Source organism: Phalacrocorax carbo, chromosome 16 (genome assembly GCF_963921805.1).
Source record: "Phalacrocorax carbo chromosome 16, bPhaCar2.1, whole genome shotgun sequence".
In the NCBI taxonomy this organism is placed as follows: domain Eukaryota; kingdom Metazoa; phylum Chordata; class Aves; order Suliformes; family Phalacrocoracidae; genus Phalacrocorax; species Phalacrocorax carbo.
In genome coordinates this window covers 8,485,410-8,502,932 of record NC_087528.1, presented here as the reverse complement: position 1 = coordinate 8,502,932, position 17,523 = coordinate 8,485,410, and the positions used below count along the sequence as shown (strand labels likewise).

At 53.8% G+C, this 17,523-nt stretch overlaps 2 protein-coding genes across 4 annotated transcripts in view; both read right to left on the bottom strand.

Moving 5' to 3' along the window:
- Nucleotides 1–96: 96 nt before the first annotated feature.
- On the bottom strand, nt 97–1,510 carry LOC135315989 (uncharacterized). 3 transcript variants are annotated; one of them, XM_064467304.1, is made up of 4 exons: nt 1,209–1,510; nt 919–1,016; nt 565–694; nt 97–480 (listed from the first exon to the last, which is right to left on the bottom strand). In XM_064467304.1, the coding sequence occupies exons 1-4, from the start codon at nt 1,508–1,510 to the stop codon at nt 234–236; spliced, it is 777 nt and encodes a 258-aa protein (XP_064323374.1). In that variant the 3' UTR covers nt 97–233. The 3 variants fall into 3 exon arrangements, with proteins under 3 accessions (XP_064323374.1, XP_064323375.1, XP_064323376.1); XM_064467305.1 differs by having other exon boundaries at nt 97–432; XM_064467306.1 differs by having other exon boundaries at nt 919–1,057; nt 1,209–1,336.
- Nucleotides 1,500–17,523, bottom strand: part of NPLOC4 (NPL4 homolog, ubiquitin recognition factor) — a 30,759-nt gene continuing 14,735 nt past the window's right edge. Inside the window, exons 11-17 of the mRNA XM_064467303.1 lie at nt 17,271–17,397; nt 15,148–15,308; nt 7,912–7,983; nt 5,993–6,088; nt 4,812–4,928; nt 3,712–3,814; nt 1,500–3,311 (exon numbers count right to left, since the gene is read on the bottom strand). Of these exons, the coding sequence (XP_064323373.1) occupies nt 3,154–3,311; nt 3,712–3,814; nt 4,812–4,928; nt 5,993–6,088; nt 7,912–7,983; nt 15,148–15,308; nt 17,271–17,397 (834 nt within the window). The 3' untranslated portion in view covers nt 1,500–3,153. The remainder of the gene's footprint in view (nt 3,312–3,711; nt 3,815–4,811; nt 4,929–5,992; nt 6,089–7,911; nt 7,984–15,147; nt 15,309–17,270; nt 17,398–17,523) is intronic.

Below are 17,523 nucleotides of genomic sequence, written 5' to 3'. Positions count from 1 at the left end.
GGATGGTGTTCTCCGGTACCGGTTGGAGGGTGAGGACACCCCGCGGCTGCCGTGGCGGGGGCGCAGAGAGGAGCGAGGCGGTGTTGGCGGTAGCGGCTTTATTGATGGCGAGCGGAGGGCAGACGCCTGCCCCTCAGCCGGGCCTGACCCCAACCCACGGCCGCCCTCTTCCCCCCCCCCCGTGTCCCTCCCCGTGGGGGCGGACACGACCCTCGCTGCTTTGCAGAGGCCCCTCAAGCCGGTGCCCGCCGTGCCGTGCCCCCTCCGTGCGCCGGGGCGCGGGGCGGGGTGTCGGGGGGGCTGCGGGCGGGCTGGGGCAGCCCCCGGCGGCGCGGGGGGGCCCCGGGGCCGTGGGTCCGGCTCAGCTGGTCCACGAAGGCCTCCACCTCGGCGAAGCGCGCTGACAGCCGCCCCAGCTGCTCCTTCAGGGCGCTGAAATCCCGGTACAGATCGTCCAGGGCCCCCGACAGCGACCGGATCCTGCCCGGAGGAGCGGGGTGAGGGCGCGGGACCCCCGCCAACCTCCCCCCAGCGGGGCATCGCCTGCTCCCGCGGCCCCCTCACCTCCCGTAGTCGGGCAGCACATTCTGGTGGTCGAACATCAGCAGGTTCCTCATCTGGGAGGTGATGGCGAACTTCCAGTTGTCCAGAACCACGGTCAGGTTGGCGCAGCCCTTCGCCGGCGGCCTCTCGGCTGTGGGGACCGGAGGGGACAGGCTGGCCTGGGCAGGACCCCGAGTGGCCCCAGGAGCCTGGTTGCAGGCTGGACCCCTGCCCCAGTGTCCCTCCAGCCCCACAGCTGGGGACAGCTGCCTGCTGTCAGGCAGGGATCTGGCAGGGAAGCCCTGGCCCTGCCTGTACCCAAGCACCAGCAGCCCCTGCCTGACAGGGAGGGAGTCCCGAGCGGTGTGGGGTTACCGTCTGCTCTGTCGTCCCATGTCGCTGGCCGCTGCTTCACCTTGGCAGCGCAGCCCAGAGCTGCGAGGAGCAGGAGGGGGAGAAGCCGTGACATGGTGCTGCCAGGGTAGAGCACCGTGAGAAGGGTCCCAGCCAGCTCCTAGCCACAGGCAGGAGGGAACTGGGGCACTGCATCCCCAACGGCCCCGGGACAGGGACCCCAGGGACAGGTGGTCGCAGGGTGTCACCTCCCCGAGGGCCAGGCTGGGCACGCGGGGCCTGATGCCATCGGAGTCATTTATGCCTCCTACCTGCGCTGAGGTCCCGGGCCGGCACGGACGAGGCAGCCGCTTGCCGGGCTTGGCTCCCCCGACTCTGGCTCTGCGTGGCTCCTGCCTTCCCTTTTCAACGCGCTGGTCTGGCGTGGGGCCCGGCAGCACGCGGCCCCGGCGCTGATTGCAAACAGACTGTCTGACCACAGCATAGCCGTGGGCAGGGGACGGGACGTCAAGTGCCTGGTGATGGGGTGCAGTGTCCCGTGGGGAGAGCAGAGGGTCTTGGCCCGGCCCCCGCACAGGTAACAGAGCGCAGGAGGCATGGCGCTGGCTCTCATTTTAGGTGCTTTTATTCAACATTACTCGCAAGACCCTGCACCCAGGTCAGTCCAGTCCAGGCCCTGCACACTGCTGCAACCCCAAACATGAACAAACCGCGGGGAAAAGCAAACCGCAGCCCATAAGCCCTGTGGCAGCACTGGGTGGCCACTCCGCTAACGCCGTCAGGACGAAGCCTTCGGCAGAGCCCAGGCAGGCACTTGCCGACAGCAGCGGGGCGGGGGGGAGGCTGTCAGGCACCGGGGGTCCCTGCTATGCTGCCTGCCCTGCTGCCTGGCTGGAGAAGGCAGGGGCAATGCTGTCCTGGCACAGGATGGGCCTCACACCTCCCTCTGATGAGAAGGGCACAGGGCAGTGCTGGAATCAGTGTCCTGCAGATTTAACTAAGGCCTGAACCTGCAGCAACAGGGCAGGGGGGTCTCCAGGACAGGGCAGAGGCCCTGCAAGAGGAGGGCTGAGCTCCCAGGGAAGTGCAAGCATCTGCCTGCCCTCTCCCCACCTCCCTGGCACAGGGCAGCCCCCAGTCAGGGTCTAAAGGGGAGATAGAGTGGCAGGAGCGCAGCCTGAGCCCCAGCTCCAGCCCTGCACTGTGGAGGACACGCTCGGGAGGGATGTGGGCATGGGGGAAGGCGCCAGCTGCAGGGGCCAGCTCCCTTGCCGAGCCAGGGCACATGGGAGGCGAGGTGGGTGCCCGAGTTATGCAGCTCCCTCTGCACAGCATCATGCCAAAGGAGGGGATGAGCTGCTGCTCAGGGTACCTCGCACATTCCTCGTGAGCCAAACCGCGCTCTGTGGGGTGACACGGCACACGGAGGAACATGACACCCTTCCCGCAGCCCCCACAGCGGATGGCCAGGACTAGGGCATGCCAGCCTCAGCACACATAGCCAGGCACTGAAGCATCTCTGCTGCACGAGAGGGAGCGAGCATGGCTCGGCACCCTGGGAGTGGTGCCAAGCCCGGAGCTGGCACATGCCCACCGCTTGCCCAGTGCCAAGGGGGGCCTGTCCTGCTACGGGAGTGCTGCCAGCACGCCGGGGCCCAGCCTGGCAGAGCCGCCGTCTGGCCCAGAGCTGTTAACAGTCATCTGCTCGGTCTGCCCGGGCTGTTTAGTGCGAAGGCTGTCAATACCTGGGCACCCAAAGCTGGCAGCAGCGACCCACGTGGGCAGGGAAAGGGGAGCAAAGCTGTGGGCAGCGAGGTGCCAAAGCCTCCCTGTCACCTCTGCTATGCCGTGAGGCTACTTTGGGCAGGCAGGCAAGTAGGGAGAGGGGTGCCCTGGCTGACCACAGTCCCCCCGAGCCCCCAAGCGCTGTCCCAGGATTAGGTTAGGACAGCAGCTGGGGGCAGCAGGGGGACCAGCCCGGCCCCACTGGGCAAAGGCTGAGGTTAAGCATTGTTTTCCCAGGCTGGGGCCAGCATCAGATAAAGCCAGGGCACCCAATTCCTTCTGCAACTATAGGGCTGCCCCTGAAAGGGAATGAGGAGTAACTGGGGAGGGCTGGAGCCACCCCCTGCCTGGCTCTGCACCCTGGGGTGGCCCGATGGTGGGAAGCGGAAAGAAGGATGGGGAAGGGAGAAGCACCACTCCTGCTGCTCAAGGGTTTGCTCTGTATTGGAGTCTGCCGCCGCGCTGGCGTGGCTAGGTCCGGGGCAGGCTGCACATCTCGCAGTGGTCCGTGCCCGGCTGGTTCATGAAGGTGCAGTGCTGGCAGGCCCACATGGCTGCCGACACGGCGTGCGTCGAGCCACCCATGGCACCATACTCCTGTAGTCCTGAGATCTGGACACCGACTGTGCCTGCGAGAGAAAGAGCCCAGTCAGAGCAGGGGGGAAGCACGGGGACCAGGCAGCAAATGCAAATTTCATGTCCCAGCCCAGGGAGTAGGGTCCCTGTGAGATGCTGCCTTCACCCCTGAGGCCGGCACCCTGTGGAGGCTCCAAGGTGGCAGTGGATCTCAGCACCCCACAGCTGAGTGCTGCAGATCCCATGCTGCAGCCCCCAAAGCTCAGCCCCACTCCCTGCTCAGTGCAGCGGGGACCACTCAGGACCAAGCAAGCTTTCGTCTTGCTGGAGCCTCCCATGACCTCCATGGCAGCTTAAGAGCAGCACTGTGCAGCCACCAGCCACCAGCCACCTTGGCCCAGCCCTGGCCTGAGGGACAAGGGACCCCCCTCCCAGAAGGACCCCCTTTCTTACTGCAGAGCTGCTCAATGGTGGCCCACTGCTCTGATTTTTTCCACGTCTGTGCGAGCTCCTCATTCTTGGTCCTCACAGCTTCCAGCAACAAGCTGATGCTGTCCTGGAAGCCATAAGAGGGGAAATCAGCGCTGGATGCTCCTCTGGCACCCAGGCTGGAGCTGTGACCAGGGAAGTGCCACCCTGCCCTCCTCCACCAGCCACAGCAAGGCAGAGCTGCGAGTCTGAGCTTCTGCCCCTTTGGGTTGCACCAGTGACGTTCACCAGCAGGGAGCAAGATGCAGTTTATCCCTTCTGCTCCCCACATTCAGACATACCCCTAAAAACAAACGCTTCCTTTTCCTCTGCACGGAGGAGGTTATCACCTAACCAGGCTGCAGCCGACCACTGCACCACCCTGTGCGGGAGAGCGTGCTGGCGCTGCAGGCGGAGCCTGACTCCCATGGGTGCAAACCCACCGTGCCGGAGCACACCGGCGCCCAGCTCCGGCCACACATGCAGCCCCTGGCCTGATCTCCAGCTGCCCAGGGTCAGCCTGGCTGCCCTGCACATGCGCAGTCCTCGGCGCACTCGAAGCCTCTGGCAAACACATGGCCCTTTTCGCTGGCGTGCTGCTTGCGCCGGGAAGGTCCGGCGGTGCAGATGTGAACCAGGGGCCTGGGCAGCCGCCAAGCTCCCGGTGCCTGGCCAAGAGAGGCAGAGCTGCACAGCCAGGAAGTCGCTGGCCTCACTGAGATTTGGGGGCTCTGATCTTGTTATCGCTACAACAGGAATTTCTGATTCTGAGATATTTTTTAAAATGTTTCCAGCTCTCAGAGCCATAGCCAAGTTGGCTCTGTCCGGTCTGCAACCATGCTAACAACCACCACCCCCTCACTGCTCAGAGCGTGCGTGGAGAGCTCTTGGTCTATTTGGGGGCTTTGGTTTCACTTTTAAACCCTCTGCCGCCAGCTCAGCCTGGAAGAGGCACCCAGCTGGGGAACGTGCCCAGGGGCGGCAGGCTGGGTCAGTGTCCTCCACACACATGACACCCCACAAGGAGCTTGGGGGAGCCCTGGGGATGGCGATGCTGACATAACTCTTTCCTCCCCATTACATACCCGCAGAGGCATGACCTCGTTCGTGACCAGGAAGAGGAGCAGATGGAAATCAGAAATGATGTCTAGGAAAACGGAGGAAGTATTTTGGGACAGGTACGTGGCCAAGCTGTGGAAGTCCTAGAGAGAGACACAATAATAAAGAGAAGTCACTTCCCCCACGTGGTAACTTTATTTTCCTATTTGGATCCACTAACAGGCACTGTAACATTCCTGTCTCTTTTGGGCATTGGCTGCAATGTGCAGAGACCCTCCCGAAATCAGATCCCAGGCTGGCTGATCAAGTAGAAGCTTACAACTTCCAGAGAAAAGGATCTTTGGATCCATACTAGCTCTCCTAGCCGAACACCTGAACAGCCCCAGTGCACAGAGAACTGCTCCTGGACACAGGAGATGCTGAGCAGAGGCCAGTCAGCTCAACTCAAGGGTCAGTCCCTCAGGAAAAGAGACAGATGAGGACAAAAGCAGACTCTTCTTCCCCAACTTGCTCTTCTTCTCTGCCCTTGAACCCAGGGCATCGTCAGAAATGAGGACCAAAACTGTCTTTGAACAGCTGACCTTTCCTGCTCTGCCAACAGAGCCACAACAGGCAGCGACCCTTCTCTTGTGATGACTTTTGGAGGAAGCTTTTGACATCTTTGGCACGGCCTCCTCAGAGAAACAAGCTGTTGCTGCTTTAAAGCAACTCAAGCCTTCTGTGCACTGGCAACACCCAACGAGCGCCTCGAGCTGTCCAGCAGCTGCCTCTGCTCAACGCTATGGGCCTCTTGCAGTAAATAGTCTCTGTGTTTTAAAAATCCATCCAGGGAAGAAGTCAGTGCTGTCTGAGCTAGAGCAACAGACCCTAGTTCCTCTCCTGTCTGCAGGGAGAAGTGGGTCCCATCCTGTCACCATGGGGCTGGAGCCCCCTGACCTCTTCAGTGCTGTCTGGGAGGCGCCAGCCCTGGCACAGAGCGAGGAGCCCTGGTCCCCATCACTGAGCAGCAGGGAGCAAGGCTTCCAGCCGCCTCATCGGCATGCAGACACTGCCCCACGCAGGAAGGTGTTTGGCAAGCACTGGACTGAACTGCGAAGGGGTGATTTAAGGGCACAACAGCAGCCATCCCTTTGCAGATATTAGTAAGCACAAGGGAGACGGACGACCTATCTGTATTAAACACAGCTTTGTATGAATCACTCCTTACCTGAGTTTCTCCCAGCACATCGCGGTTCTCGATGGGGAATGGATTTTGAGAAATAGAAAAAGTGTAGACTGGATCCTTGGGGAAAGTTGTAGTAATCTAAAAATCCAAGAAAGGACGATCAGAGCGCTGACAGCAGGAGAGGCAAGAGGGATACGGGAAGCAAGGCTCCTGATAGCCGAGAGCAGCCACGGATACACATTAGAGCTCAGCCAGGAAGACAGCAAGGCAATTACAGCAGGGATCTTCTGATGGCTTTTAACATTTAAAGTGCTATTCCAATCAGCACATCCTTTAGCTCCTGGCAGTCGTTTCTAACGAAGCTGGAGGGAGATGTACTGAGCTGGGTCCTGACAAGAGCACAGCATAACGCTGTGGAGAGTGTCCCTCTCTGCAAAGGTCACTGGGACACAGCAGCTCCCAGCTGCTGCTGGGGGTGTCACCCTGGGGGTCACCCTAACACCAAGGGGTGACAGGGGAGAGCACAGCCCCCATGTCTGGCCATGGGGTAGCCAGGGGACTGTGCTGCTCCATTCAGGGCTGGGATGGGTGCCAAAAAACCACCTTTGCACTTCATTGAAGAGAGCCACTCCATGCTCTGGGTGCACTAACCCTGCCTTGTCCCTGCACCCTGTGACAAAGGGACGGTGAACGGGGTAATACAATGTTGCGCCCACATTACTGAGTTCACAAGCTACTGTTTGGGCCAGCTTCTGACATTGAAACCAGTTCTGATACTGGGGGCTTTAAAGCTTTGGTGTCAGTTACCAACTGCGGGGACCTGTTGGCGAGGCCCTTTGTAAGCAGATATGCAGAAATACCTGCCAGGACAGTATTAAGTGGAATAATGCCTTTTTTAAAAAAAAAAAAAAAAAGAAAAAAAGAGACAAAACAAGATGCTTCAGAAATGCAGCTTTCCAGACTGTTCCTAAATATATGTTCCATCAATCTGCTTTCATCTTAATTACACCCCAGGTAGCCCGGAAACAGATGCCTTTACTACTTGAGTAAGAAATATACTCTAGCAATGCTGACTGGCATGGAGCATCTGAGGGCCCCGCACAATGGGCCCGTTGTTCTGGACACGATGTTTCTCTGTGTGAGTCACACACCCCAGCGTCAGCCCGAGTGCTGCTCTGATAAGTGACGTGCAGAGCGGATAGTGAACAGGGAAGAAGGACAAGCCAGTGGAAGCCTCCGGGCTGCCAGCTTCCCTGTGCCCGCAGGACGCTGCCTGTGCCAGGGGCAGCTGGGCCAGACCAGTTGCTCCGGTGGATTTAATTGTTATTGGCACCACCTCTAACTCCAGCAATATCATCTGTCATCCAAATTATTTGCTTTCCTGCCTTCCACACCGTAGCAGTTTCCTTTCAAGCCAAAGGGCAGAGCTGTGCCCCAGTGCCTGGCAGCGCTTGCTCACGGGCAGGCAGCAGCCCTGCTCCAGCCAAGCTGTGCTGCAGCGTGAACTCTCTCCCCAAGAAAAGGCATTTCTGTACAACCAACCTGGTCTGCTGAGTCACTAAAAGGAGCTGGATTCTTAATTGCTGCTAAGAGACAGACAACTGGAGCTCTCTAATTAGCTTCCTGAGGGGTAGTGCCCGGCACAGGTATCCGTGGGGCTGGCTGCTTCCCCTGCTGTGTGGCTACGTGCCAGTTTGGAGCCGTGATAAGACACCAGGCAGCGCCTTCCCAGGAAGCAAGCGTGTTCCCTGGCACCACACCGACCCCAAGGAGCACTGCAGTTACCCCAGAGCACACCAACCCTTGTGCTAGAGATGCCTGGCAGCAGAGGGAAAAGGAAAAAGAAAAAAAAAAATCTGCCCTATGAATCAGCTCCAATGCGAATCTTAGAGGCGGGTTAAGAACTGTGCTCCACCCTGACCGTCGCCTGCTGCAAGGAAACAAGTGCAACAAATACTTACATCTATGATTAGGTACTCAACCGGGAGCGGGCGAGCCAGCTGTGTGATCTCGTTGCCAAACTTGTCTATGTCCTGAAAGAAGAAAAGTCTTATTATTCCTCTGCATGGAAGCGGCGTGAAGCCTAAGGGATACTGCCCTGGGGATGTCCATCCAGAAGCCTGGGGATCCTCAGCTCTGGCAGACCACTAAGGGTGTAGAACAGAACCTGCTCGTATGTGACTGCTGCAGAACAGCCCAGTTACCCGCAGCTCCTTGGGACTAGAGATCTCTGTAACTCCATAAGCCAGGCCCTATGCTTCCCCGTGAGTCAAGGAGCGCGTGGTCACAAACCACCTTGGTCTTGTTTGCCTCAGTCATCACCACCAGAGAGGTGCCTGGCATTACCTAAGAAGTGTACATGCCATTTAAGGAGTAGTACTGTCTTAAAAGGGAGGGACAGCACCACATCTGCTTTCTCAGCCAAGGCAAACCTGACTTTCTGCAAAACCGGCCACGAGTCTCATCTAACTCTTGCTTGGGAATTGGAAATCCAGGCACTTTCTCATACACAGACCTGAAGAGCCAGCATATGACAACGCGCGAGCTTGTTTTGCTTTGCCAGACGAATTGAACATAAAGTTTAATTATGGAGAAAAACGGCCAGCATATGTTCATTAATCATGGAATGACAATTAGACGTGATTTATGTCAAACATGCCGAGTTCAAACACAGCTTCAGAAATAAATTCATAAGAACTGACACTTTTCATTAAAGATTCTGTAAGAGGGGGTTGTATTTTCTACCTAAATCATCACTTAACATGTCATAAATCATTCATTGAGCCCCATATAAATCATACGCCCATAATTTCCAATCAGGGACCTTACATTAAAGTTTACATTTACCGAGCTCTCAGAAGTCCCAGTGGCTGGAGGCAGACCCAGAGCCACCGTACGCCGGTGGAGCCATCACCCCCACACCTCAGTGGTTTGGGGGAGCTCGGTGAGAGGCCGTGACCCCGCAGGGTTTTGAGCGGCATTCCTCAGGCTGAGCCCGCGAGCACCGTGCATCGGGAGGAGCTGCCCACGGCCGACACCCTCCTCTCCCGAGCTGTATTTTCTCCCGGAGCACGCCACTCCCCCGCTATCAGCATTTCTCGGTTACGCTAGTATTTATACAGCACAAATATGTGGTATGGCAGCCAGCACCCTGCTCTCACGCTCTGCTCTCCCAGTACACCCAGACAGAGATCGCCTGAGCAGGCTCCGGCACGCTGCTCCCCTCTAGCAACAGCCCCCCTTCCTGAGCCCCCTCCCCAAGCATCCTCTGTCCCTAGGAATGGTTCCCTTTGTAAAAAATCTACCTTCCAGTCTTTGAAGCTCCTTTTAAAAGCAATTCCGATAAGGATCTCTTCTCCTTGAACATGACAGGTTGTTGGCCCTGTGGTTATTTCAGCAACAAGCCTAGTGGCTCCTGGCCTCAGATCTCTCTGACTCTGACAGGAGCAGGAGGAGATGTGGAGCCTTTTCAGGGAGATCACAGGACCTGAAAGCTAACCTGCTTCTAGATCTCGGTGATACCGCAAGAGTCAGGAATCAAATCCAATCAGACCGAATCAGCTTCCCAAACACAACCCTGCCCCTGCAAGAAAGAACCTGCAACAACTCACACATAATTAGCCCATCTGGAATTCATTTTCAAATCTAATTAAGTTCTAATATGCAGAAACATTTTTCCAGCACCTGTTCACTTTAATCTCTCCCTCTGGGGATTTCCATGTTAAATGCCTTCTTTTTAATGTCATGCTGCTGAGACCTTCAAGACATGCACTAGACTGTTAGTGCCAAACTGGAACCTCGCTCTCCCCAAGTCGAGGACATGTCCCGACCCTGCCCCTCCCCAGAGAAGCCCCCCGCCAACGGCAGCACTCTTCTCCAACCCCCATGCACCATTTTATTAGGCAATTACATTTTAAAGGCCTTAACAAACGTCAAGCTGGGAGAATTGCTGGGAGACAGACATCTTCATCCTGAACTTGGCAGTCGCTGGGGCCCCAGCAGCACCTCTCGGCACGTTATTGCTGCAGCCCTGGAGCCCGAGGCCCCCAAAGCCATGAACATGGCCAGCAGCAACCACTCCAAAGGGAGGCCAGGAAGGGGTTAACCAAGGCGCAAATATTTGGCTCCTGGACAAAAAAAAGAATAAAAAAAAACCCCAAGCAGCAAGGCCTGGAGGATTTGGACAATGAATCATCGTGAAGACAGAAGCAAACCGTAGGTTGCATCAGGCGCTGCGATTAGAGCCTTTCAAACCACTGTTTGGAGGCAGAAGGTGCAAATGGATGAGGTCAAACAGGGAGAAAGATGGGTGTGCCTGCAGGGAGCGCGGCCAGCCACGCCGCACACCTCTGTGGCACTGTGGGACAGCTGCAGTGGGAAAGGCTTCTGGGTAGCTTCAAGATTTCGGAGATGAGAGTGATGGGAGCAGCCAAGCAAGGAGCCAGGGCAGCTGTCAGCCAGGAGGGAGGCCCAGCTCCGTGTCCCAGGGCTGGTCAGCTGTTAGCATCCCATGCCCTTAGCCTTATCCTCCGGTTCACTCTGCTGAAGGTACCGTGGAGCTGAGCAGCTGTCTGTCCTTTCCATGTGTTAATAAAGCCCAGCCTTGCTCTTCCCTCTGCTGATTTCAAAGAGCTTTACTGGGCAGTCCTGCCCCCCTGCACAGATAGAGCAGCTGACACGCAGAAATGAAGCGACTTTTCTAAGAGCAAGCGATAGGTCAGTGAGAGTTGAAACTCTTCTCAGGAGACTCCTCATGAGCTAATCTAGCATCCTCCTCCCCAGAGCAGCTGGGACATCTAAGGCTAAGAAGGCTTTTCTAGTCCAACACGAACCGTTGGTAGGAGGCCAGGCAGGGGAAGTCCTTCACTGCTAGTGAAAACTCCCCGCAGAAGTCCCCGCGCAGCCTGGCTGTCGTGTTTTCCCTGGGAAGAGGATTTCAAAGTGAGCGGGTGGAAGCAACGTGTGCCACACGGGGGACAGCCTGGCTCAGAGGTCCCGTTTGGCTCTAATCAAAGCAGTGCTCAGGGCTCTTCCAGGGCCAGATGGGACCACATTTAACAGATGACAAGCCAAGGCCCAGACACTGTCTCAGCCATTGTAAATGCAAAAAGCACGCGCAGGCCTCTATGGGGGCAAAGGCTTCTTTCACAACACCGGTGCCATTGTAAAGGGCTTTCGTCTTACACCATCCCAAAGAAACTCAGGGGAATATTAAGGCAGCTGTAAAATGCAATTCATTGCAAGGATGACATCTTCATGTTTGCACTGAGCTGAGGCAAATACCTGTGATGAGAAACAAAGCCAGCCAGTCCCAAAATCCAATTATTCAAGTATTTCAAAGGGTCTGTAAACCACAGCAATCTCTTTCCCCTATTTGGTGGGAGGCTGAGATGCCCGTGAAGCTAATCGTGCAGCTAATCGTGCAGCAGAGCATACAGGTCTGTGGGCAGTGGAGTCAGGCAATGCTGCAGCACTGCAAAGTTACGGGCTCGGCAGACTGACTGCATGGAGCTGGGAGCATGGGAGGCACGGGGTCCGGGCAGCCCCACGGGAGGGATCACACCCGGCTGGGGCACTGAGCACCACCTGCAACTAACTTCAGCTCTGAATAATCAACCCATGGTTTGGAAGGTATATTCTTAGTGAAATCAAAATCAATATGGTTATTTTCTAGAACCAGATGGATAAAGGAGGCTGCTCAAGGGCAGAAGACACGGAATGGAAAATGCCCATATGTAATAATCAGCTGGGTTCTCCCTCACCCAGCTAAGAAAGAGGGTGAAGTGGCCATTGCAACATCCTCATCTTTACTGACAAAGAGAGTGGTTACCCTGACTTGTGTGCCTCTGTCTTGACAAGAGCGACTCCTTCATGAGTTTCGTTGCACTGAACTCGCCAAGAAGCATGTGCTGGTTGTGCAACATTCGAATTAGAAACAGCACAGAGCTGTGATGCTTCACAGACAACCCGGGAGGCGAAGGGTGATGTTTTCTTCCTTCTGGCTAATCTTACCTGGACAGGCATCTCAGAGCAAAGTAACTTGCACTCATGGTCCCCAAAGCCCTTGACTTTCACGCTAGAGCGGAACTCTAGCCTTCATGAGCCAGGAAAGCAACGGCCGCATGTAGAAAGCGCATACTGCCAATCCCGCTGGGGTGGTTCTCTAAGCAGCAGGGCTAGTGGCCAACATAAAGAGAATGGTAAAGAAATACAGAAATCACAAGGCTAGACGCTCAGGAAAAAACGCCTCGCCTCCTGAGGCAGGACAACGCTGGTGCCATCAGTTTTCCTATTTCCATGGAAGAAAAGCGTATCTATGCTAACGCACCATCGAGGTGAGTCACGTTCAGGCAGGAACAGCTGCGGCCCCAGGGGCCGTGGTAGCCCCTGCTCCCACCCCACAAACACAAACCGTGGTGCAAACAATGGAAAAACAGCTCGCTGACCAAAGACAGCCGTTCCTCTCTTTCCAGGCACCTCTTCGCCTGTGCAGTGAAGTCCCTGAAGCTGCAGCTCTCCTGCCTGCAGCGCGGGTCCTCACAGCCTTCTTGTGCCTGCAGCACTACCGATCCAGACACATTTCTTAACAGTCATCGCTAAAGTAACAACGCCTACTGCGAGCGGAGGTACAAGACATCTTCTTTGAACAACGTGACTGAAGTACTTCCTTACATTTTGCTACAGACGCAAACAGCAGCACCTTTTCCTATTCGCAAAGCCGAAGGTATCTGCTGCAGACAGATACGAGCGTTCAATAGATTTTGCCTGCATCTGGATGCAGAGTTGCTCTATAAATACCTCCGCACTACACAAACATTGGTCTGCTGGTTGTCATCCAATTAGAATAAATTTGTATAGCTCCTTTCATCCTAAAGCACTTTTCAAATGAATACTTGCATATTACATAGAAATATATATATATATATATATATATATGGACTTTCCCTCTATCAGCGATAGCTTCTCAGTCCGAGAAAAAATGCAGGCACTGCTCAGAAGTGCAGCTTTCTGCCCAAAGCTAGCTGGGCAGAATGGAAACCCCACATCAAGGACTGGGGACAAAGCTGCTTGCCTCCTGCAGTTTCAGCAGAGAAAGGGGGAGCAGGGCGCTGCACCACAAAGCAGCTGTCCTCTGCCACGAGGCCAAGCACCACACTCCCGTTCCTCGCACTGTATTTAACAAACGCTTTGACACCATTGTTGTCACCAACCCAGTAACTATGAGGTAGTGTCTCTGACCTCAAGCCTCGCACATTTAATGAGACCCCAAAGGTTTTCAAAGCCAGGAGTGACTAAGCTTTCCATTGATTTAAGAACATTCCAAAAAAAAAAAAAAAAAAAAAAAAGAAATTAAGAGATCCTACAGCCAAACACGTTTAAGGCTGAAGGACAATTACACCCGCCAGAGCAGTCCTCAAGCCTTCCTTGAGCACATCATGGGAAAGGCAATTACAGATAGAAGTTATAAAACATATGAAATGAGCTGCGGCCCGACCCAGTGAATCAGTGGTTCATGGAAATTTCCACAGAAGGCTGGAGCCATCAGTTAGCATTTTGTTTATCTCCCTGCTTCAGATTACGAATGGGAGAGGAGACCTTCTGGGAACACCCACTGGCTTCCTTCTACTCCAAACACCCAGGGTGGCCCACATGTGGGACACAGACCTATGGGACCTCCTGCAAGGCTGCACCCTGACTGTGGCACAGCACGGGCTCCTCCGGAGCAGGACCGCAGCACGCCAGGAGATGATCTCATCTTCACATTCAGGGCCAACCCTTGCACAATTGAGCTTCGCTGTATCTAAATCGGACCTGGCTTATCAGCTCTTAAGGGCAAGCTGGCTGCATGCTAAGGAAAAAAGCACGGATTCCATCCACCATTCCTCTTAAGCACTGAATTTAGCCAAGAGTTCTTCCTCATTTTCAGGTGGTATCAAGACAAGCCAGCAGTTCAGCATTAAGGGGGAAGACAGAGTCTCATGGGCTAATTCACCAGGCCAGGGCATACAAGAGCATCCTGACCAGCTCCATTTCTGTTACTGGTGCACAATACGCTCATTTCAGTCGTCCCAAAGGAAGGCAGCTTTCCTTATCCTATGCTCCATAACAGACAGCTTTAATACAGGCAGCAGGAGTGCTCTGGGCTGAGCGGGCTGTGAATATCAGACACAGACAAGAATGAGATAACTAACTTGGGTGATGGATGGCTAATTAGTTGGCAAGCAGTGCCATTAATTAATTCCTCTGTCCTTGCTCACGGGGCACCAACATACACAAGTTTGAGAAACAGTGCTATTAGCCTCCGCAGAGATCCTGTCCCCAAGTTTCTAACTCAGCCCTGCAGATGCATGGGGGCTGAAGATCTCCAGAAAGAGCTGTCAAGGGAATAATGACAGTCCATTCATCACTAACAAACTGTAGCAAAACCAGCAGCAGACAGGTTACCAGCAGTGCTCTTGCGTGACGCTTCAGTAAGAGTATTTTGGATCCGCTCTGGATGCACGTATCCCCCACTGCTCCTCAGGACTTGCTTTTACTGTCTGACCCAAGAACAGGAGCTGGGCACAGGCAGTAACCCCAGTACCAGAGAGGACAGCCAGGGACACGCTCCGGTCCCGCCCTTACTCTGAAAGCCTTTTTGCCTTCCTTTCCTTGCAGAAAAGCCAGCACAGGGTTGTCTCTCCTCTTGCTGCATGAACTACACTATGTTTTGTCCCATCTGCCGCCCAGTTGGTGCCTGTAAGTGTGTCATACACGAGCGAATCCCTGGCATCGCGTAAGGAACCCACCGCTTTCACCGCACCATTTGTGCTAGCACACATCATATGGCTGTGCAGTGGAGGAAGCTGAACTCAGCTGGGGATTAAAATCAACAGAGAAGCAATGCAAATACTGCCAACAAATACGGAAGAGGAGGTGAATTCAGAGCACTTGCTATGGGCTCTCGGTGGATGACTGCAGACCTCATTTAGAAGCTGGATAGCCAATGGCTACTGCTGCACTGGAAACCATAACAGCACGTTTACGAGGGGGAAATGGAGCTTATGCAATTAATTTGCAGACATGTGGTGAACGGTTACTACTGAAAATAGTTCAGACCTCAAAGACATCCTTTCCTGTGCTGGCCATACTGATTTCCAGACACACGGCAGAGCCGTTTTTGCAGCTCCCCCCACCCACAGGCACGCAGCCCTTACCTTATAGAACACATCAGGCACATACTGCTCACTGCTGGACTCCTTGGCATAGCCCAGCTCCGGTGCATCTCGGCAGGGCAGCAAACACTCATCTCGAACCAGCGCCATGCACTGATTTGAGACCTGGTACCCCTCAAAGTGGACCTGGTTGTCGGGACCACCTGGAAGAGAAGAGGCTAGTTAAAAATCCCACACGAGAGTGATTTGCCCAGGGTAACTCAGAGAGGCACAACATTAAACACGACAGTCTGGCTAACAGTGAAGAATGGTGAGATGAAACCGCTGGTGCTGCTGCATGGGAAGTACTTCTAGGCAAGAATCCCCTCTAAGCTCTACATTTATTTAGTAACACACATTTTTACAGATAGCCCAACAGGACAGACCCCTGGAGCAACAGCAAGAGTGCTTTGCCAGGAGCTTAAAGGAGGCAAAGCTGCCCTTTCTGAAGGCTCCTGATAGCACCACCCTCCCGCTACCCTGTGGGTATCTCCTTCTCTCTCAAAACAAAAACCAGGCACACAGCACCTGTGAGCCTGTTTCATTTCCAAGGAACCATGAGCTGCAGATTCAGGATTGGTCACCTAATAATGTCAGGCATAAGAAGAAAAAGTGTTTTCTCAGCCTGTAATGGATGGCTTGGTGGAAATCTGACATGGAAAGTGGAAATTAAGACTCTGGCTCACTGATAGATCACATGCTTGGCGCTTTAATTTGGATAATGTAAGCAACATCAGGTCATATGTCATTAGAATACAACTGGAAAGAGAAGATACAGACAGATGGTAGGAAAACGTTTCTGTTTCCAAACCTAGGAATTCAGGAGGGGATAGGAATTAATCCATGTAGAGGATTTAAAGGCAAAGTTGATGCAAACTATCCAAATATATTTATACAGCACAAAAGGAAGGAATCAAGTGTTTAAATAGAAACCTGATGGGCTGATTTAACAGAAGAGAATGAAATTATCTGGAACAGAAAAGAGGAAATATTCGTTTTCTACCCTTTGATCTCTAACCTCAATGACTCACTGCTCCAGAACAAACACTCCTAGAAATTAAACATAGACCAAGACACGGGGAAGACCTGAACAAAGCTAGCCATCATTTTCTCAGTAAAACACCTTGTTTAAAAAAATATAAATAAATAAATAAAGAAGGAGATACACATCTATCTTTAATGAAAGATGGATGCATTTGGCAGTCTGGAATGTACGGGCAGCTGTCTGACTGCACGGGCCTGTTAGCTGAAAGAGAGCATTTTCACTGAAAAAGGCTCCGGGAACACTTACAAAACCTGGGCTCAGAGGAGGCAATATAATATCACACTTTCAGTTTTTATATTGGATGCTATTTGGAAGTCATGCGGTTTTTTCATTGTGTTAAATAGACCCAGAACCCAGCGTATCTGGTCCAGGGAAATTTTAAATGAATACATGTGTCATCCCGTGGAGAACAGCAGATTGAACTTCTAACGCTACAACTCTCCCAGTGCACGCCAACATCTCCCCTCGCAGCCCGGGCAGTGCGGACTATTCCGCAGCGCCTCTGGAGACTTGCTGTGAAAATGGCTAAAATCAGAGGTGAAAAAGCAAAGCATTTTGCAGGCTTCTCTGTTTTATTCAGGCAAACAAAAAACCTTTCCATGCACAGAAGAGCACAGCATCCTATGTAAGGGCTTCCCTGGCAATGACACAAGGGAGATAAAGGTCCCTCCTTTATGGTGAACCAGCCAGAGTAACTTTCAGGATCCAGATTGCCATGGTTCTGCACTGCTGCTTTCCGGCAACAGAATTTGGAGCTTAAAGATTCCAAACAGAAAAGCAAGCAACAGATATTCCCCTGGCTGCAGGCAAAAAATGCTTTCTGGATCAGAAAGGTGGACGCTCCAGGTCTGAGACTCAATTAAGTTTCCTGCAGGGGACAGAGTAAATAATTGTAGAGAAGACAGCACAAAGAACAAAAAAAAATATTTTACTTGACAGAGCAAGGCAAACCCCTTGTTAAATAGGACAGATGGGGACCAGGATGTCTGACTTCTGGCAGAGCTGCATATTCTTCTTCTATTAACAAGAGATAATTCATGTGTAACCCAGAAAGCCGGGGCAAGCTGAGGCCAGTTTATACCTGTAGCCACAACTGTGACAAACTTGGATCCAAAATGACCATCTGGAGAAAGGCGACAGATGTTGGGCTGCTGGTTCTGAAAGTTTCCAGCTGTGATGCACTCTTCTGCACTTAGATAATACGTGTCCTGAGGGAAGAGCAGAAATGTCAATGAAAAGGACAACGTGATGTAGCCTAGACCTACTTCCCTGGTCTGCAGCCAAAGAAAGCTACCAACACCCTAGTAAAACATGCTTTCGTAGAAAGTTGCTGC

Excerpts from the sequence above, each read along its gene's own strand:
- LOC135315989 (XM_064467304.1), bottom strand. The coding sequence starts at position 1,510 with ATGAGAGCCAGCGCCATGCCTCCTGCGCTCTGTTACCTGTGCGGGGGC. Across the intron at positions 1,017-1,208 it reads GGCCCGGGACCTCAGCGCAG|CACCATGTCACGGCTTCTCC; the intron begins GTAGGAGGCATA and ends CTACCCTGGCAG. Across the intron at positions 695-918 it reads ATGGGACGACAGAGCAGACG|CCGAGAGGCCGCCGGCGAAG; the intron begins GTAACCCCACAC and ends CGGTCCCCACAG.